At 43.6% G+C, this 22608-nt stretch overlaps 1 protein-coding gene across 1 annotated transcript in view; it reads right to left on the bottom strand.

Annotated features, from left to right (window-relative positions):
- The window catches only part of LOC119970958 (very-long-chain 3-oxoacyl-CoA reductase-A-like), a 162773-nt gene that overhangs the window by 76614 nt on the left and 63551 nt on the right, over nt 1-22608 (bottom strand). The window contains exons 5-6 of the mRNA XM_038806069.1: nt 15065-15175; nt 11969-12033 (exon numbers count right to left, since the gene is read on the bottom strand). Of these exons, the coding sequence (XP_038661997.1) occupies nt 11969-12033; nt 15065-15175 (176 nt within the window). The remainder of the gene's footprint in view (nt 1-11968; nt 12034-15064; nt 15176-22608) is intronic.

The following is a 22608-nucleotide window of genomic DNA, read 5'->3' as shown; positions in this document are numbered from 1 at the left end:
TGCCTACCACTGACGTCAAGCTCACAGGTCTATAATTCCCTAGATTATCCCTGCTACCCTTCTTAAACAAAGGGACAACATTAGCAATTCTCCAGTCCTCCGGGACCTCACCCGTGCTCAAGGATGCTGCAAAGATATCTGTTAAGGCCCCAGCTATTTCGTCCCTCGCCTCCCTCAGTAACCTGGAATAGATCCCATCCGGTCCTGGGTCCACCTTAATGCCTTTTAGAATACCCAAAACCTCCCCCTTCCTTATGCCGACATGACCTAGAGTATTTAAACATCCATCCCTAGCCTCAACATCCATCATGTCCCTCTCCTTGGTGAATACCGATGCAAAGTACTCATTAAGAAGCTCACTCATTTCCTCTGACTCCACGCATAAATTCCCTCTTTTGTCTTTGAGTGGGCCAATCCTTTCTCTAGTTACACTCTTGCTCCTTATATACAAATAAAAGGCTTTGGGATTTTCCTTAACCCTGTTAGCCAAAGATATTTCATGACCCCTTTTAGCCCTCTTTATTGCGCGTTTGAGATTTGTCCTACTTTCCCGATATTCCTCCAAAGCTTCATCAGTTTTCAGTCGCCTCGATCTTATGTATGCTTCCTTTTTCATCTTAGCTAGTCTCACAATTCCACCCGTCATCCATGGTTCCCTAATCTTGCCATTTCTATCTCTCATTTTCATAGGAACATGTCTGTCCTGCATTCGAATCAACCTTTCCTTAAAAGACTCCCACATTTCAAATGTGGATTTACCCTTAAACAGCTGCTCCCAATCCACATTCCCGAGCTCCTGCCGAATTTTGTTATAGTTGGCCTTTCCCCAATTTAGCACTCTTCCTTTAGGACCACTCTCGTCTTTGTCCATGAGTATTCTAACACTTATGGAATTGTGATCGCTATTCCCAAAGTAATCGCCGACTGAAACGTCAACCACCTGGCCGGGATCATTCCCCAATGCCAGGTCCAGTATGGCCCCTTCCCGAGTTGGACTATTTACATACTGCTGTAAAAAAACTCTCCTGGATGCTCCTTACAAATTCTGCTCCATCTACGCCTCCAACACTACACGAGTCCCATTCAATGTTGGGGAAGTTAAAATCTCCCATCACAACCACCCTATTACTCCTACATTGTTCTATAATCTGTCTACATATTTGTATCTCTACTTCACGCTCGCTTTTGGGAGGCCTATAGTAAAGTCCCAACAATGTTACTGCACCCTTCCTATTTCTTAGCTCTATCCATATTGCCTCAGTGCTCAAATCCTCCATTAATCACAGCTGTGATATCATCTCTGACCAGTTATGCAACTCCTCCACCCCTTTTACCTCCCTCTCTATCCCTCCTGAAGCATCTATACCCTGGGATATTTAGTTGCCAGTCTTGCCCATCCCTCAACCAAGTCTCAGTAATACCAATAACATTATATTCCCAGGTACTAATCCAAGCCCTAAGTTCATCTGCCTTACCTGCTACACTTCTCGCATTAAAACAAATCCACCTCAGACCACCTGTCCCTTTGCGATCATCATCTCTTCCCTGTCTACTCTTCCCCTTAGTCACATTGAGTTTATTATCCAGTACCTTACTGGCTTTAGTTGCTGCTTCTTTACTGACCTCTAACTTCCTAATCTGGTTCCCATCCCCCTGCCACGTTAGTTTAAAACCTCCCCAACAGTCTTGATGAGTGCATGGTGAAAAGATTCAGATACACGGTGAAAAGATTCAGATACAGGGTGAAAAGATTCAAATACACGGTGAAAAGATTCAGATACACGGTGAAAAGCTTTAGAATATTAGTCTACATTTGTAACCCAAATTGTTTGCATATTTCTTCCTCCCGCACCCCCGCTTACCAGGCTTCTGTGCATGTTTTAAACACACAATGCTATTCCGCCGGTTCAAAAAGGAGCTCTGCTTCTGGAGGGCAATTGGGGATGGACAATAAATGCTAGCCTGACCAGTAACGCCCACATCACAGGAATAACTAAAGAGAGGTAAATTATAATCACTCTCTCGCAACTTCTGCCGGTGTTCCAAGTCTTATTTCCATGGTCATTGTTCCGTTCTGAAGTAGTACATTGCTTCCTTTTCTCATTGGTGCTTTTTTGAACATTTTGTTCCTGCTTGCTGTACGTCAACTAATGTGTTCTGAATAGATTCTTCAACATTTTATGAAAATGACATGAGCCAATTAGGTGCAAATGCGATGTACTTTCAAGTGAAACACTGAGGTGTGACAGAATGAAGAGACTTCTATAAATAGACAAATCAAGCACAGAGTGCATTCGATACTGGAAGATGGAATTTTCATCCTAAAGACTACCAGAAAAGTGAATGAAGAACAAATATTTTTTATAGAAGAGATGATAACACAAAGAAAAGACAGGCCCCATTAAAGATGGTGCCACAATTGTTATTCATAATTCCTATCGGAAATGAAAATAATAGTGGTGACAGAATTAGTCTTATATTTCCATCATTGCTAGTGCAACTGTTTAACTAGAAAATCCATGGTGCATTTTCAACTTTGCTGTCAAAACTTTGGCAAGTGTGTGTGTCAGGTTGGCCTTTGTGCTTAGCCACTATTAATTAATTCAGAAATCTGAATATGTTCATCTTTCTGCAGAAATGCAAAACAGTTGACCAACATGAAACAAAATCAATCGCAGGAATGTTCTGTCGTCCAATTGTTTTGATACAAGCGTCTACTGCGCTGTTTACAATTTGACCACTTGGGGGGGCTGTTACACACAGATTCTCATCTCAAATCTCCTAAAAATAAAGTTCAGCCCATTTAAGGAAACAACCAGCTTGCAAATGAAATATTAAGTTAGGCATTGATTTTTTGTGGCTATTGCTTCTGCTGCCCTTGCTGGCTTTAAGCAGTGCTAACATTTGCCCCAATGCTGTGTCTGCGAGCGAATGGAACAAATAAGAGTTGGCAGGTGTAAGCTTAAGAGTGAATTGCTGATAGAATGAAAAAGAAAACTTGCCCATTCTGCCACAGGATGTGGGCACGCTGGTACTGCTCATCCCAAAGTGCCCTCCAGGTGGTGGTGGTGAGCCACCTTCTTGAACCGCTGCAGATCGTCTGCCGTTAGATACACCCACAGTATACTACTGGAAGTTGCAAATTGGTTTGAGCATTTCAAGTAAGCTTTAAAAAAAAACTCTTGAAACCTGTACATTCAAGTAAGTGATGAAACTTGGAACTTTTGACTACGAGATATTTTGCCTACTCCATTATAGAAACAACATTAAAGTCATTGAGGACCATATTAGCATAGATTCTCCAGAGTGATGCCAAGGCTGGGAGATCACAATTATGAAGAGCAATCAGATACTGGAACTATTTCTGGTACAGCGCAGAAGACCCAGTGAAGATATTTTTTAGAGTTTTTTTTCTTAAAGCCTTAAGTGTAAACAGGGGACTACTATTTTTACGATTGAAAAGTGTTTGCGGGCAACAGTGCATCAGTAGATCCAGGGTTTTTTTTTGTGCCATATCGATTTGCATTTAAAGCAGTTCTGATCAAAGGATTGATGATCTGTCAGCTCTTTGATTTTGACTCAGAGGGGAGTGGTGTTGAGCGTTGTGTTCCAGTAATAATATGCATGGTAACATGTAGCTTGGGTGTCAAGTGCGTGTGCGCACACTGATCTCGACAAAACAAGAGAGCAGTATTCTGCTGCTGAGTATGTGTGTGCCAGTGCTGAGGTCCAGTGGGTGGTTTGTCCTGGTAAACATCCCCCCCCCAACATATCCGCCCACTTGCAACAGCCCACATAATGTTAGAAAACGTTCGCAATGTCCCCCACCTGCCACCCGTGCTAATCTATTCGGACCACAAAAGGTACGACTCCATCAAGGAGGCAAGCTGGGGGAAAAAAACTCCCACACAGGACGTCAACACAAATTCCACCTGGACAAATTAATGGGAATCATTGGACAAGACAAACAAGTACCTGCTCTCAAACCCAACCCAACAACTGCCTGGCTTCAACCCTCCAAGACTGATCCACCCATAACCGGTTCAGGACCAGCCATGGCCACGACGCCTGCTTGGTCAACCTTGGTCACTGTTGGGGCATCAGTGCCAGCCCCCTATGTGCCTGTGGGAGAGCAAACTATGCACCACGTCACGGGAGAATGCCCAATCCACATGCTCAGCGGAGGATTATTTGCACTCAACGCAGGAGGACTGGAAAAAACTGCTCGACTTGTGGATTTTGCATTCGCTAAATAAATAAAACTTGGGAAGAGGAAGGTGGGGCCTTTTTAACAGTGGTCCTGGCCCTGTAGTCAGTCAGCGAGTCAATGTGCAGGAGGTGCAAGGGCACAAGAGCCCAAGAAGTAGGAGAAGTGGACCGTATGGACTGCTCCGCCATTCAGTCATCATCACCGATCTTGGACTTCAACTCAAATTATTCCTCCTGCTCCCCACATTCCCTCGATTCCTCGAGGAACCCAGAACCTGTCCATCCCCAGCCATGAAGCATCTGCAATCACCTGGGATACGGCAATTCCAAAGAAACACTTCAGAGAGCCCAGTATTCCTATAGTTGCAGGAAAGAGGCTGACCTTGTTTTAATTAAGATACACCGAACATGTGTTCCAGCCAAAATCACTGCAGGGAGTGGGGCCCCCGCTTTGTCGCAAGTGGAGGCTGCGATTTCTTACAACTTGCAGCGATCGCAGTATTAAACTTCACTCTAGGAGATGAAAGGGCCATTTTAATTTTTAGGTTCTCAAAAGTAAGCTCCACTCTTATTTGATCGTGTACAAGGCTAACACACAAGTCTGAAATTATTCCTGGGAAAGAAATGCATAAAGCAAAATGCTAGCTCAACCAAAACATAAAACCGTTCATTCATTTAACTTTTTCCTCAACCTGGTTAAGGGAGGCTTGCAGCTGGGTTTATAACACCTCTGCACTTTCCCTCAATCACATTGTGAAAGGATCATGACGGCCAACTATAGAAAGGCGTATAAATGGATTGAGAAATAAGGAACTTTGTCAGGAAAGAGAGGCAGTTTTAAATAATCTATATTTGTGGGTATTAGGAATAAGGCATAGCTTTAAGTTTAATTTTGTGGTTCTGCATTTGAAAGGGGCAATGACTTGGTTCAGATGCCTGTATCTTAATGGGTGTTGACGGCTGGGTGGCAAAACCCAGGCTGTTGCTGAGCCATCAGGGGCCACCTGAAGTTAGGAAGAACTTTTGCGTTTAGTTTTAAGCCGGACCCAGGAGAAGCTGGACAGGACCAGGGATCTGGGGGAAAGCAGGTTTCCCCAAAAGAACAAAACAAAATTCAGAAACAGGGAGCTTGGGGTCTACAGAATGTCTCAGGAAGACAGTTAAGTTAAAGGAACAAAGAACAAGAAGTTGAACACGTCCTGAGAGGTGAAGTTAAAGTACAAAGCAAAGCAAGTGCTCAGAGTTAAAGAGACAGCTGCAGGAACCAGATTTAATGTCAGAAGCCTTAGAGGTAAATTAAACGTTTGGGGAAATCCGAACACGGCCTGTGAAGCAGTAGCATTCTGTTGGCACAGCTGGGTACCCGAGAGGCCGTATGGAAGCTTGAATGAACGTGGCAATCCAAGGCAGCAGAATACTGAAAAGAGAGATTGAAATCCTGGAAGTGGATCCTTGGAGAGAAAGTGTGTTGGGGAGAAGAATCTACGGTGTGTTTTTTGAGAATGGAGTTTGAAAACACTTGTGTAGATGTCAGAGTTCCAGTGAGACTCGTTGGTTTAGTGTGATAAGCATTTTGGGGGGGGATTTGATGAGAAATCCAGGAGGTTGTTTCGGGTAGCATCTTCCACTTGGTTTCAGAGGGTGGTGAGTCCCACAATGGGCCTTTTATTTTACATGGATTCTGTACTTAAGAGAATGTTTTGTTATCTTTATAAATCTGTGCACGTGTTTAATGATATAGGGTGCAGTGAAGGAGTAGTGTATTGCAGTTAATCTTTTCTTGATTAACAAAGGTTTGATTACTTTGTTAGAAGTTAATTGGCAGTCCTGTGACTGTGTATCTTTAAAAATATGTTATGATCTACTGAGCCAGGCTTCCGTTCAGGAATGTGTGTGTCTGTCTGTCTGGTAGTAATATCAGCTGGGATCGTGACACTTGATGTTCAATTTACTATGATACTGTCAACAGAAGGCAGCTAATTCCTCCACTGCTTTTTAAGCCTCTGATCTGTACAAAAACAAAGCGGTCTGGACAAATGGGATAGGGTTTTTAAAAAAGGTCAATGAAAGCTGTAAAGGGTTGTGGAAACAACAAAACATAGCAGAGCGATAGGACGGTGAAATGAAATGAAAATCGCTTATTGTCACAAGTAGGCTTCAAATGAAGTTACTGTGAAAAGCCCCTAGTCGCCTCATTCCGGCACCTGTTCAGGGAGGCTGGTACGGGAATTGAACCGTGCTGCTGGCCTGCCTTGATCTGCTTTCAAAGCCAGCGATTTAGCCCAGTGTGCTAAACCAGCCCCTAATGGGGTTGTGTAGCACATTCATTGTCCTCTCTATTACACAAATGAAAGCTGCTTTGAGGGAAATAATCTGCTCAGAATTTCTGCATGTTCGCTTGATGGGAAATAAAGCAACTGACATTCAGATTCAGTCTCATCTCACCAAGTTATTTGTTCAGTCTGCGTTAGGAGAAATTGAAAGAGTATATGCGAAAGATGTGAGCATTTGGTCCAGAACCTGCCCCTGCTCTAATAAAAGTAAAATTTTGGCCATGAGAGTTAGAACATAGAACATTACAGCGCAGTACGGGCCCTTAATCCTTCAGCACTATCCGCAACTCCACCGACATTCGTGTCATCTGCAAATTTACTAACCCATCCTTCTACACCCTCTTCCAGGTCATTTATAAAAATGACAAACAGCAGTGGCCCCAAAACAGATCCTTGCGGTACACCACTAGTAACTGAACTCCAGGATGAACATTTGCCATCAACCACCACCCTCTGTCTTCTTTCAGCTAGCCAATTACTGATCCAAACCGCTAAATCACCTTCAATCCCATACTTCCGTATTTTCTGCAATAGCCTACCGTGGGGAACCTTATCAAACGCCTTACTGAAATCCATATACACCACATCAACCGCTTTATCCTCATCCACCTGTTTGGTCACCTTCTCAAAAAAATCAATAAGGTTTGTGAGGCATGACCTATCCTTCACAAAACAGCGTTGACTATCGCTAATCAACTTGTTCTTTTCAAGATGATTATAAACCCTATCTCTTATAAACTTTTCCAACATTTTACCCACAACCGAAGTAAGGCTCACAGGTCCATAATTACCAGGGTTGTCTCTACTCCCCTTCTTGAACAAGGGGACAACATTTGCTATCCTCCAGTCTTCCGGCACTATTCCTGTCGACAAAGACGACATAAAGATCAAGGACAACGGTTCTGCAATCTGCTCCCTGGCTTCCCAGAGAATCCTAGGATAAATCCCATCTGGCCCAGGGGACTTATCTATTTTTACACTTTCCAAAATTGCTAACACCTCCTCCTTGTGAACCTCAATCCCATCTAGCCTGGTCGACTGTACCCGAGTATTCTCCTCGACAACATTGTCTTTCTCCAGTGTAAACACTAACGAAAAATATCCATTTAACGCTTCCCCTATCTCCTGATTCCACACACAACTTTCCACTACTACCCTTGATTGGCCCTAATCTTACTCTAGTCATTCTTTTGTTCCCGATATACCTATAGAAAGCCTTAGGGTTTTCCTTGATCCTATCCGCCAACGACTTTTTGTGTCCTCTCCTCGCTCTTCTTACCTCTCCCTTTAGGTCCTTCCTGGCTAACTTCTAACTCTCAAGTGCCCTAACTGAGCCTTCATGTCTCATCCTAACATAAGCCTTCTTCTTCCTCTTGACAAGTGCTTCAACTTCCTTAGTAAACCACGGTTCCCTTGCTCGACAACTTCCTCCCTGCCTGACAGGTGCATACTTATCAAGGACACGCAGTAGCTGTTCCTTGAAAAAGCTCCACATTTCGATTGTACCCATTCCCTGCAGTTTCCTTCCCCATCGTATACATCCTAAATCTTACCGAATAGCATCATAATTGCCTTTCCCCCAGCTATAATTCTTGCCTTGCGGTATATACCTATCCCTGCCCATCGCTAAAGTAAACATAACCGAATTGTGATCACTATCACCAAAGTGCTCACCTACATCTAACACCTGGCCGGGTTCATTACCCAGTACCAAATCCAATGTGGCATCGCCCCTTGTTGGCCTGTCTACATACTGTGTCAGAAAACCCTCCTGCACACCCTGCACAAAAACTGACCCATCTATAGTACTCGAACTATAGTATTTCCAGTCAATATTTGGAAAGTTAAAGTCCCCCATAACAACTACCCTGTTACTCTCGCTCCTGTTGAGAATCATCTTTGCTATCCTTTCCTCTACATCTCTGGAACTATTCGGAGGTCTATAGACAACTCCCAACAGGGTGACCTCTCCTCTCCTGTTCCTAACCTCGGCCCATACTACCTCAGTAGACGAGTCCTCAAACGTCCATTTGAAGAACTGTCCTGCGGTTCCTCAGGGCCCTGCCTACCCACATACAGGATGATATCAACCCAATTTAGGAAGACAAACAGGAAGACATTGGAAAAGAAACAAAAACCTTGGAAGAATATTCATGTTGATAGACTTGCCTCTGTCCAAGTACAAGGAAGTTTATCCCAGTTTTGTAAATTAGATTTCCCTTACTCACCAGACTCGCGTAGTTCAACCGACCCCCCCCCCCCCCCCCCCCCCAACCCCGGACGGTGTACTTGACCTTCTCCAGGTACAAGAATTCCATTAGGTTACCCAACCGTACCGAGGCACTGGGCAGAGTAGGAGACCTCCACCCCAGAAGAACTCGCCTCCGGGCAATCAACGAGGCAAAGACGAGGATGTCTGCCTTCAGCCTCACTTCCATCCCCAGCAAATCCAACACCCTGAAAATGCCCACCAAAGGGATGGTTCCAAATGAATATTCAGAATCACTGACATGGTGCAAAAGAAGCAGACCCAAAGCTTAGCAGTTTGGGACACGACCAGAACATGTGTGTGGTTGGCCAGCACCCAGCTCACACCTGTCCTCTATCCCCGTAAAGAAGCCACTCATCTAAGCCTTGGTCAGGTGAGCCCTAGGCTCTACCCCCATCTGGGTCAGACCGAGCCGCACACATGAAGATGTACAGCTCACCCTACGAAGGGCCTCACTCCACCATCCACTATACATTTCAACTCTTTCCCCCCCCCACTATATTTACACCTCATCCACCAGAATAGATTCCTCAGACAAGATACGCCCTTTAATCCGGACGTATCGGAATGAGTTTGTCCCCCAAAGTCCAAACTTCGCTGTCGGTTCCTCTAAACTGGCAAATCCCCAAATCTCTCAAACCCCTTCCCACCCCACACATGGCGTCCAGTCTCAATGGTTCACATGAATGATGAGCGCAAATAGGTTCCAACCTCTATATGGATCCAAGCTTAAAGTGCTGCCAGAATTGTCTCCTTATCTTTCAGAGTGGACACAACCATTGGGTTCGAAGAGTACCATGCTGAAGAAAACAGAAGCGAGGCATAACAAACGCTCTGAAACTAGATTCTCCTACACGACCTTGCCTCCATCTGTCCCCATAGGGAACCCGGATCAATATATCACCCCATCACCTTCTCAACACTGGCTGCCCAATAATAAAAAAGCAAATTGGGCAATGCTAGACCTCCCAACTGTCCATCCATTTGAAGAACTGTCCTGCGGTTCCTCAGGGCCCTGCCTACCCACATACAGGATGATATCAACCCAATTTAGGAAGACAAACAGGAAGACATTGGAAAAGAAACAAAAACCTTGGAAGAATATTCATGTTGATAGACTTGCCTCTGTCCAAGTACAAGGAAGTTTATCCCAGTTTTGTAAATTAGATTTCCCTTACTCACCAGACTCGCGTAGTTCAATCTATGGAGCCAGGTCCAATCATTGGCCACCTGGACACCCAGATACCGGAAGCAAGATCTGACAAGGCAAAACGGCAGTCTCCCCCCACCCCGCTGGCACCCCTCCCCAGGGGTTAACCGGAAAGTACTTGTCGTTTTCCTGTTTCAACTTGTATACCAAAAAAGGAGTCAATGCTGGTCAGTATCTTCATTATTTTACCCATAGTGAGGACTGAGTTCGTAACATAAAGCAGATCATCAGTGTACAATGATATCCTGTGCTCCATCTTCTTTCTCTTCCCCCCCCCCCCAAACCTCTTTCACTTACCCAAAGCTCTGAAAGCAATGGCTAAGGGTTCAATTGCTGAAACAACTAAGAGAGGCAACATAGGACACCCCTGGTCTTGTCCCCCTATTCAATAATATCTCCAGCTCAAGGCGTTGGTATGAACACCAGCTGTGGGGGCCCTATACAATAACTTTACCCATGAAATAAGCTTTGGCTCTAAACTAAATCTATCCAGGATTTCAAAAAATTATGTCCACTCCAGCCTATCAAATGCTTTCTTGGCATCCAAAGACACAACCACCTCTGGATCGCGCTCAGCGGAAGAGAGAGAATATTCAACAGCCGTCGAATATTGTCTGACAATTGCCAACCATTAACAAAGCCTGTCTGATCCTCCGCAGTTACCCCCAGGGTGACAGGGCTTCAGTCTCAACGCCAACACCTTAAGCCAGTATCTTGGCGTCAACATTCAATAGTGAGATCAGTTATGACTCACATTCAGTGGGGTCCTTATCCTTCTTCAACAGAAGAGAAACAGAAGTCTGCAAAAGTGTAGCAGACAAAGACTCCCAGGGTAAGGAATCATTAAACATGTCCATCAGTAACGAGATCAATTGATCTGTAAAAGTCTTGTAAAATTCAAGAGGAAACCCATCAGGTTCGGGAGCTTTACCGGTCTGCATCTGCCCTATACCTATCAAAATCTCCTCAGGGCCTAACGGGGCCTCCAACTCTTCCCGTCTCTCTCACCCCACCACTGCAAAATTCAAGCCATCTAAAAGTGTCGACATGTCCCACCGGGGACTCCGCCCTATAGAGACCCTTGTGAAAAGCCTCAAACATAGCATTGACTTTATCAGAGGTGGAAATCAAGCAGCCTCCCGAATCCCTAACCTGGATAATCTCCCAGGAAGCCACCTGCCGCCTCAGCTGATGGGCTAAAAAAAACAGCTGGCCTTTTCCCCATATTCGTTTTTTTAAAAACCTTGAACGTCACAGCTGGCTCACCGCTTTGCGCCCATGGACAATAGATCGAACTGCGACTGCAGCTTCTTCCTGCTCACCAGGAGCTCCAGGGTAGGGTCTCACAAATACCTGCGGTTCACCTTCAGGATAGCATCCACCAACTTCACCCGCTCCACCAGGACCTCCCTATTCATTTGCACCTTGTATATCATCTTTCTTCGAATTACTCCGCCTTCAAGGCTTCGCAGAGCATGGAAGGCTAGACAGAGATGTTCTTATTGAACCCCTCGTACTCCTCAATAGCCTCAAGACATACACCCACAAAGTCCCCTCTTAGTCAGTAACCATACATGCAACCTGCACGGCGGGCGCCGTTGGGACCCGACTCCAAAACCAAGCCCACCAGATGCGGAGCACGATCTGAAGTGACAATGGCCGAGTATTCCGCCTTCCTCAGCCACTGAAGAGACCTACCCAGGTGAAAAAATAGTCGATCCTGGAATAAATCTGTGGACTGAAGAAAAGAATGAGAATTCCTTATCCCCCCCAGGTGCATAAACTGCCGGAAATGTGCCCCCCACACCCCCCTCCATCTGCTCCAAAAATGCCAACAGCACCTTTGCCACACCCGAAGGAGCCAACAACTTCGGCCTAGAACGATCCAACTTTGGATAAGTATGCAGAAGGGAGAAAAAACAATAGCTCAGATGTTTGTATACTTACATTATCGAGATCAGGAACATCCAGGAAATATTCTGGGTAGTTGTAAGAAATTCCCACATTGTTCACTGAAGAATATTAAAATGGTACATCAGGTTACGTCAAATTGCTTCAACACCATTGAGAAACAATATAGATTCAGTGATATTAATACAAATTAGATATCCCCTTTCAGGTTTTTGGCTCCATTCACAGTCTTATTCTTTTTTTCTCATCTTTCAGTGGATGTGGGCGTCACTGACAAGGACAGCATTTATTGGCCATCCCTAATTTCCCCTGAACGGAGTGGCAGTAAGAGTCAACATCACGGCTGTGGATCTGGAGTCACACATAGCCCAGACCGGGCAAGGACGACAGATTTCTTCCCCAAAAGACATTAGTGAACCAGATGGGTTTTACAGCAATCGATGCATTAAGAAAATTTAAATTTCCTCAGCTGCCCTGGTGGGATTTGAACCCATGTCCCAGACATTAGCTTGGATCTGTATTACTAGCCCAGTGATATTGAAACTTAGTCACCGTCTCTCTATGGAATCCATAGACCTCTTCGCAGTTACTCTATTGTTACCCTTCAAAAGGGTAATTTCTCATTGGAGATATGTGCAAGAATAGGGAATTTCTTTTTAAAAAAGCACTAATTAGTAATAACATTTCCCTCCCTACAAGGTATGAACCCATAGGAAATAACGGGTGAATGTGCAGATTGCTAGGACACTCCCAGCAAGGTAACATTTAAACAATATGTCCTTAAGATTGGAAGCATGCCAAAACTTCATCACTCTCAATATATTCAACTCCAAAGTATGGCACACTCTACATATTCCGTGTCACATTAGTAATTGCCTCCACGTTAGAGCTCTGCATGCCTCTGCTCTACCCCCACCCACTATCGGGACAATCAGATCAGAGACATTTTCCCCCAACAGGTATCGGCCAGCCAGGCAGGATTATACATGAAAAATGACACTTTCACAGATTTGGTTGCCAACAGAATGTTCCCAGTGGTGCGATCATCCCTTTCTTGCTTCTTGATCCCAACCATATGGATTCGGTTATTGTCCCCTCTCTTTTCATTACTACGTCTTCCCACACGAGTACAGCCACCCCACTATTCTTTTCTTTCCCTATATTATTGTATGTGATGTACAGACTTCCTCCATCTAGGTCGTGTTAGGTACTGAAAGGAAAGATATAACGATTTGGCCAGAACTGGAACTCAAAAGGTCTTCCCTTGCATGAAATCACATGGAACATTCCTGCACCCAGGAAAGTCCTCAGTAAATAAAACTGAATAAAACTCACTTTATTCAGAGGAAGTGGCAAATAATCATTGGAACTGTCGATTGCATACAGTGCAAATTTTAAAAGAAGGGGGCATTCAACTGCAGGCCGTCGAATCATGGAACCCCGACAGTGCAGAAGGAGGCCATTCAGCCCATCGAGTCTGCACTGAAAGAGCACCCAACCTGGGTTCCATTCCCAACCCTATCCCTGTAACCTGACCTAACCTGCACATCTTTGGATTGTGGGTGGAAACCCACGCAGACACGGGGGAGAAAGTGCAAACTACATACACAGGCCACAATTGAACCTGGGTCCCTGGAGCTGAGAGTCAGCAGAGCCACCATGCCGCCCCGAGAAGGAGTTAACTGTGCGAAAGTACCCAAGGCAGGACTTGATACATATTCTAAATGAAGCAAAGTTCTTCAAAAGCAAAAGAGGGTAAAATTAATGGGGGTGCAAACATTCAACAGTTTTCAGTGAACAAAGCAGTGAATTTTCTGCTGTATATAGACCTGCTGCCCAGCAGAAACAAAAGGAGGAAATTCACAAGCAAAGTATAACCACCAGCGTTAACTCCATTCCTTCTTGTGGAATTAAAGCAGTACAAATAGATTGTCTCAAAACCAGCCAGATTTCAGAAAAAAATTAGAACCTTAATACATGAAACCACGAGAACCGGTTCCTCAAGAAAACATATTGAATCATTTTCTTTCCATCTCAGTTTCTAGTCTTTCTATAACACCTCCCTGCCACAGGGCTTCATCGGCCTATCTACTGATGCGAATAAAGCTGGACCTGACATTTTGGTTTTTATTTCCAAATAGACTTTTCTTACTTTTAGTGCAGGCTGAGAACTTCAAACTTCTGCTGGGTTTTGATTTTTGTAGTTTTTTTGGTAACTGAAAATACACTCCCAAGAAAGATACATAACTAAACATTCTACCTCACTGGATTCTGCAAGAGCCATTTGTTCTTCCTGGGAGAGTTCAAACATCTCTGCCAGACCTGCGCTGACTTCATTCACTTCTGAATTATTTTCACCAAGTGTCTTGATCATTACTGAGAAACGCTCCGTCACGGTTACCTGGTAAGGTAAAGAAGGCCGACTCTCAGGCTGTGCTGAATTTAAGCATCAGCATGCTGGTGAAGCGACCAGAGAACCAAGCTCAGCCAAGCCACTCAGCGCATGGGAAACATCAGGTGCTCAAAGCGGATAACTGCTCTGCACATCGTCACATCACTGCAGCAACACCCCGAACAATCCAGTCATTCACTTATTTAATAGGATTTAAGATTCTTGCAGGGCTCACTAAAAAAGGTGCCCGGTTTTCAGGCACCACCAGTTTTCAGAGAGCCGGATTTGAGGTGCTGGACTCGATCTTATTTTCAAATAGTCATAAAACATTTTAGGGGAGGCATGGTGGAATTGTCATTGGGCTAGTAATCCAGAGACCCAGAGCAAGATCGGGTTTCAATTTTTAAAAAATATCCGGAATTAAAAATCTCGTGATGACTATGAAACCATTGTAAATTGTCATAAAATCCCGTCTGGTTCATTATGGTCCTTTAGGGAAGGAAATCTGCCGTCCTTACCCGGTCTGGCCTACATGTGAATCCAGATCCACAGCAATGTGGTTGACTCTCAAATGGAGGGCAGATAAGGATGGGCAATAAATACTGGCCCTGCCAGCGACACCCACAGCCCGTAAAATGAACTTTAAAAAAAAAACAATTGGTTCACAGATCGGTAATAACGTTTGTGCGTTGTTACACAGCGACTCAGGAATTCCACCTGCTTTATCTGAAAATACATACCCAGGACACCAATTTCGAGTCCAGCCAGACCAGCTTCAATAACCTTGTAGATCTCAACTCCTCCTCCAAAATCCACAGTGATTGTTCTTGTTTCAACTTTGAATTGCTCTCCTAGAAGTGAAGAAGATATTTGTGCACATTATAACTTACTCAATGGCTGCAGGATTAGTCCATTTTGAAGAAACACGTGGCGTCAGTTTCAAGGTACATGAACCAAATTGCTACTTGTCTGAGTTTAGTCTACATTTCCGCTCTTTCCAGGTAATGGTGTCTGAAGAATTTCCGAAACAAACTCAGCAGTGTTGAATGTTTACATGCTACATCAACACTACAAACATGACAACTATTCATCAATGATTTTCAAATATATTTAAAAGGTAAACCAGGTCAGGTATATGTCTACTGGTGCCAATAAGTAAAATTTTGTAGAATGGATGAACTTTAAAGAAGAAATTTCAAAATTAACCAATTGCTTCTGTTGACATATTTCCTGTGGTTATATTTACAAAGGGCTGTTAGTCCCAAGATAACACAGGCAGCGTAATTCAGACCTAAGTAGTTTTATATAAGCTTGAATATACATCAACAGTGTTGCTCTGAGGCAATTTTTCTACAGCAGGGCTTCCCAAACTTTTCCAGCCGCGGAACCCTTTTGATCTCCCAATATTACTGAAGGAACCCCTGAGAAATATTCTTATTGTATTGGAAAATTAAACCACAAAAAAAATTATGATTGGGCAATAGGTACACACCTACAAAAAATGGAACCTAGTTTGGGAATCCCTGTTCTGCAGTGTTACATTAAATGACAAGTCATTAGCACAGAAGAAGTCCAAGCTATCATACTTGCACCTTTGCAGGTACAGATAAAGGAAAGGATTTCTAATTGTCCATAAAAGTTCTAATTCGTGGACGACCAGGCTCCACACTTTATACTATTTCTCTACTTTGGGCTACACCTACTCAACAGTATCCCACCAAACTGTCTTGATGCCAAAGTGCTTACGTGACGTTCTAATCTCTTTGGCTAGTCTTACAAGCTTGTTCATTTGATTCAGAGATGTGTCGACCAGTCGTCATCTACATATAGCCTAGCAGGCCTCCACATGTCTCACTGTCTTACCAGCGTTGCTGTTCTAGTAGTGTTTCTTTCACAACTGCGCCCTCGTCTTGGTGCCTGATGTTCATGGCCCAGCTGGTTTTGATCAGATGAAAAGCTCCCTGTACCACTGCCAGCACCTGTGATTCGCCCCCACACCTTCTCAACATTCACTCTCTGGCTAAATTGCTGGAGTAAAGCACACTGGGATATCTGACCATTTAAACTGTGCTCCATGTGATGAAAAACTTGGAATTGATTTACTGATATACCACTAATATACTACAAGAGCGGGATAAAGATTAGGCATGGCACAAAGCCACAATGAGCAAGTTCTGGTCCCAATGATTTGCCATTCCTCATACCTAAGCAAGCAAATGAAGAAATAATACCCTCCCAAAAAATTGTGGTTAAAAATTAAGGTTGAAATCAAAACAAACTGGAGCAGGAGAAATATTGAACTTCAATTTGCTCAATTATAATAATATTGGCTGCTTTATACTGCAGGATAGAAGTTAAAAGAGCCCATCATACAAGGTGGAAAATGGCCATGTAGATTTGCTTCTCTTCCACAATTGATTTCAAATCAAATTTTTAAAAAAACAAAATAGTGTAACTACTCAGGTAGAATCTGTCGAGCAAGAAACAAAGTCAATGTTCCAGGTCAATGACCATTCATTAGATTACATTTCAATTGCTAAAAGTTAGCAATCATTCTTATGTAAAAGAAATAGCAGGCAGAGGTGTGTGTGGATTGCAGGACTGAAACATGTATTTGTGATCCCATCAGCAACCATATCGAGAAAAGAATCTCATCAGTTATGGCGTCGTCTAAACATTGGCATGCAAGGTCCCACTAAAAACCCTTTTGCTGTTGCACTACACAAGTGATGCAAACACATAATAGCTTTCATTTATAAACAAAAGCAAGTAGTGACAAGTAGTGATGAAAAAATAGCTTACTTCGGAAAGAGTTAATGTTCCCCAGTGTTTAAGTTAGAATTGGAGTTTGAATTGTTTAATAGACCACACTTATTGTTTGGTAGACTGCATTATATATAAAGGGGATACAGATGGCACTGGGATATTGGAGCAGAAGTGATTGTAGAATATAATAAAGTTGACGTTTATGAGGTCTAGACTTACTTTCCAGTTTGATACCATCGGAGCTAAACAGTGTTAACAGGAAATGGTTTCTGCGAGAAAGTTAAAAAAAGATTGCCAACTAAGATTTTGTTGAACGCAAGACTGTCTTCTGAATTCCAACCTTGTGTGATTTGGATTAACTTGGAAAACAAATGGCTGAATCCAAGAGTAGAGTGACTATCCACCATTACTTTGAGCACCAATGGAAGAATGAAGTTACCATGTGGACTGTGGTGACATCCCTGTCCAAGAAAAACAAGGAATGGCCCTGGCACTTTTGCTACCATACAAAGCGAAAATAAGATGCAAGGTATTCTCAGAATTGGAGCAGGAGCATTTGAACTCGGATAAAGGTTTTGATACATTATTAACTTTCATGGATAAGGTTTACAAAAGGATGCCTTATTTGGCTAATGGTAAAATTCTTGGTAGTGTGGATGAGCAGAAGGATCTCGGTGTCCATGTACATAGATCCCTGAAAGTTGCCACCCAGGTTGATAGGGTTGTGAAGAAGGCCTATGGTGTGTTGGCCTTTATTGGTAGAGGGATTGAGTTCCGGAGCCATGAGGTCATGTTGCAGTTGTACAAAACTCTAGTACGGCCGCATTTGGAGTATTGCGTACAGTTCTGGTCGCCTCATTATAGGAAGGCGTGGAAGCTTTGGAACGGGTGCAGAGGAGATTTACCAGGATGTTGCCTGGTATGGAGGGAAAATCTTATGAGGAAAGGCTGATGGACTTGAGGTTGTTTTCGTTAGAGAGAAGAAGGTTAAGAGGTGACTTAATAGAGGCATACAAAATGATCAGAGGGTTAGATAGGGTGGACAGCGAGAGCCTTCTCCCGCGGATGGAGGTGGCTAGCACGAGGGGACATAGCCTTAAATTGAGGGTTAATAGATATAGGACAGAGGTTGGTTTTTTACGCAAAGAGTGGTGAGGCCGTGGAATGCCCTACCTGCAACAGTAGTGAACACGCCAACATTGAGGGCATTTAAAAATTTATTGGATAAGCATATGGATGATAAGGGCATAGTGTAGGTTAGATGGCCTTTAGATTTTTTCCATGTCGGTGCAACATCGAGGGCCGAAGGGCCTGTACTGCGCTGTATCGTTCTATGTTCTAAGTGCTTGAGGCCTGGTTAGATTTTGACAAAGTTAGACAGTCAGAGGATACCTCCATAGAAGAGTGTACAATGGAATTTAGCAGACTACGTGCTAGGCTGCAAAAGTTCAGTCTAGAAATTCCTCAATTGCATAGACAGTGTTAAAGTTACAATATGGATAGGCTTATGATTTTGACACAATTTAACTTTGGAGACCTTGTTGGAACAAATGTCAGAGGCTCTAAAAAATGTTCCTGGGGAAACACTCCTTCCTGGCAGCATTCATGACACAAATGGGCTGATCAGCAATAAGACAAACTATGCAAGACTATGTTAGCGGGATGGCGAAGTGATCTAGAAACAGGCCACAAGCATCAATAAGATGATTTATAACTATAAATAATGAGACCAGAAAAACCTTTCACAATTATGGCAGGAGGAATGAATTGGGAAATTTCAATCAAAAAATGAACCCCAGAAATATTCATGATGTGGTCAATCGCTGTTTTAGGTGTGATTTGAAATGCCATTATGCAATAAATTGCCCTAACAGACATAATAGGATGTTTGAAGACAAACACGAGACAGAAGCCTCTGAAGAGGGAGATATTGACCAAAGAGAAGGCATTGTCTCAGTAACGAGAAGATTCAATCCATTGATGAAGGCGTTGGTCGCAGACAACTTTAATTGTTCCGCATCAGACAGCGGATGAACATCTACAGTATGTGGAATATACCGGTTAAAATGTTACCTGGATTCAGGTCTCTGGCGTTGTGAAGCAACAATGCTAACCATTGCACTACCATGCCACCCAGGAAAGATTATAGGTATAGATGGCAAAACAATCATTTTGCAACATGGAAACCAGACTGTTCTGGTTGAGGAAAAACTCATGCTATCAGCCTGGCTTTGGCCAGATACAACGGTAGATTCACCTACAGTAAAGGTTATTTTGAACATCTTCTTGGCTTGGGAATACAAGTTGATGGATATTAAAGCTGCTTCTTACAGGAACATAAGCTTCAAAGATAATTTTTTCTTTGTTCTCCAAAAGAGGCGCCAAACACAGAAAGGGTACGTACTCTGGCAGCTAAATGTGTACACAGATTGACTGACACCTTCCCTTCCTTGATCTTTCTGTCTCCACTTCCGGCAAGAGACACTTCCCTACCCTTCCTTGATCTTTCGGTCTCCATTTCCGGCAATAGACTATCTACTAATATCCACTACAAGCCCACCGACTCCCACAGCTATCTGGACTACAGCTCTTCACACCCTACACCCTGTAAGGATTCCATCCCTTTCTCTCAACTCCTTCGCCTCCGTCGCATTTGTTCCGGTGATGCCACTTTCTAAAATGGTGCTTCAAAAATGTGTTCCTTCTTCCTCAACTGTGATTTCCCACCTACAGTTGTTGACAGGGCCCTCAACAGTGTGCAGCCCATCTCCCGCGCCACTACCCTCACCCCCTCCCAGAACAAGGATAGAGTCTCCCTCGTTCTCACATTTCACCCCACCAGCCTCCGTATGCAAAGCATAATTCTCCGCTATTTTAGCCAACTCCAGCGCAATGCCACTACCAAACACATCTTCCCTTCATTGCCGCTGTCAGCATTCTGCAGAGACCGTTCCCTCCAAGATAACCTAGTCCACTCCTCCACCACACCAAACACCTCTCCCATTACCCATGACACCTTCCCATGCAATCGCAGAAGGTGTAACACCTGCCCCTTTACCTCTTCCATGCTTAACATCCCAGACCCAAAACACTCATTCTAGGTTAAGCAGCGTTTTCACTTGCACCTCTTCCAATTTGGCCTACTGCATTCGCTGCTCCCAATGTGGTCTCCTCTATATCGGAGGCACCAAACACAGACTGGATGATCGCTTTGCTGAACACCTTCGGTCTGTGCGCATTCAGGGCCCTGACCTTCCCGTTGCTTGCCATTTTAACACAAGATTCTGCTCCCATGCACCACATGTCTGTCCTTGACCTGTTGCAATGTTCCAGTGAAGCTCGACGCAAACATCTCATCTTCTAGTTAGGCACGCTACAGCCTTCCTGTCTCAACATCAAATTCAACAACTTCAGATGATTAGCTCTACCGCACCTTCGACCCATTTGTTTCAATCCCATTTCAGTTTAACTGTTTTTTTACCATTTCTTTCTCTCTTGTCTTTCTTGATATATATTTGCCCCCCTCCATCTTATCCACCTTTCGTTACCCTTTCTCCCCTTTGCTTCCCCCTTCCCGTCCCCCCACATCTACATCTGTCACAGTTTACCCTCTGATGTTAGTTTCTCTGCTGTTTGGCCTTTCACATCTTTTGTCCTCGCTGGGGACTGCCATTAGCACTCTTTCCCCTTGGTTTCTATGGCCATGAGCACCCCGTTTCCCTGGGTTTCTGTGGCCATGACTCATCTTTCATTCTCACTCCACAGTATAAATATTTCCCACTTTCTCTGTCTTTAGCTTTGACAAAGGGTCATCTGGACTCAAACGTTAGCTCTTCTTTTCTCCCTACAGATGCTGCCAGACCTGCTGAGATTTTCCAGCATTTTCTCTTTGGATTGAATAACACCTTCCGGTTTGATATTTCTCAATGAGATCAACTTTGATAAAGTTGGGCTACCTTCAGTTGAAAGCAGACCCTGCAATTGTTTCATTGGCACCTTGGAGGGGAGCTTTTGTGCATCTTCATGAACCATAGGCTGCTTTCCCCTTTAAGAGGGAGAACCGTTGGTTAACCTGAGGATCACCACATCTCAGACGAGGGGCAAGGTTGAGAAGGCAGAATAACTTCAGCCGGTACGGGAATTGAACCCACGCTGCTGGCCTTATTCTCCATCACAAACCAGCTGTCTAGCCCATCGAGCTAAACCGGCCCCCGACCTGCTGAAATGGAAAGAGGACCTCTGAAGTTTAATTGGGCAGCTGAATTGGTTAGGTAGACAAACAAGACCGAATGCCAGTTTTGATGCTTTAGAACTAAACACTAAAATAAATGGCCCAAAGTTGAATAAATTGCTCAAGCCAACAAAACATTAGCAAAATTAAAATTGGAGAAGCTTTGAAATTCCCATCTTTCAGTGATAATAGAAAACGGAAACCGATTGTTTATAGTGATGCATCTTATGCTAATCTTGGCAATGGTTTTGAGTGCAGGAGGATTTATAATTTTGCTCCGGAGGAAGAAATTATAATGTTTCCCTTTGGCATGGGAAACTAGTGAGATGCGAGGAGTGGTTAAAAAGTACCTTTTTGCAGCAGAGACATTGACCCTAATAGAGGCAGTAGGTATGGCTAATTTTTATATCCAGGATCCTGACTGAAATTTTAAATGGAACAAGGCATTCGGGAACAGTACCTAACAGTGTCAAAGAGACAAGTCCCTTTCGGAGAATGGCCGTTGGTTAACCTGTAACCTCTACAAAAAGCGCCAACGAAGAAAGACTACGGGTTGACATAGCGAGCCTAAAACAGATGTTAGAGAAGAGAGAGATTGACCAGATCAAGTGGGTTGACAGCGGTTACCAATTAGCTGACTGTCTAACGAAAAAAGGGGAAAGTTTGAAGAAGTTATTAGAAATTGTGAAAGAGGGGTATCTTTTCCTACAAGGAAGAGAATATAAGAGTAGGTATTCAAATTTTAAAAAGGGGTGAGCAGGGTGCATTAATTGTAGAAAAGAAAATTTGTGTTATGGAAATTTGCGTCAAATATTTTTTTCTTGAAGAGGGGAAATGGTTATGACAGAGTTAATGTTCCTCTAATTTAGAACTGGAGTTTTTAATCATTTAATAGATCGCAGTTACTGTTTGAAAGACTGCACATATTATATATAAAGGGGATGCAGGATGAGAAGTGATTGTCGAACACAATAAAATTGGAGTTGAAGTTGAGACTTGCTCTCCAGTTTTTATTACAGAAATAATTGAAGCTAAACGGGCTTTTCAAATAAACTACCCACAACTCAAACCACCGATACCATTCATCCAACATCTGTATACAATTTGTCTAAAACGTCTCCAGATGGTGGAACGTTGTAGCCATGCTGGCCACGCAAAATGGACACTGAGCTAAACTAAAATGGAAGGCTGCTGAGAAACAGACAGTTCAGCCAGAACAGCAGTCTGCAAAGAGCAGTTTGCATTCTGCAGCAGCAGAAACCAGTTTGGGCTCAGGTGAAAAGACCT

Source organism: Scyliorhinus canicula, chromosome 9 (genome assembly GCF_902713615.1).
Source record: "Scyliorhinus canicula chromosome 9, sScyCan1.1, whole genome shotgun sequence".
NCBI lineage: Eukaryota > Metazoa > Chordata > Chondrichthyes > Carcharhiniformes > Scyliorhinidae > Scyliorhinus > Scyliorhinus canicula.
Note: the sequence above shows the minus strand (reverse complement) of the source record. Positions and strands in the feature narration are given on the sequence as shown.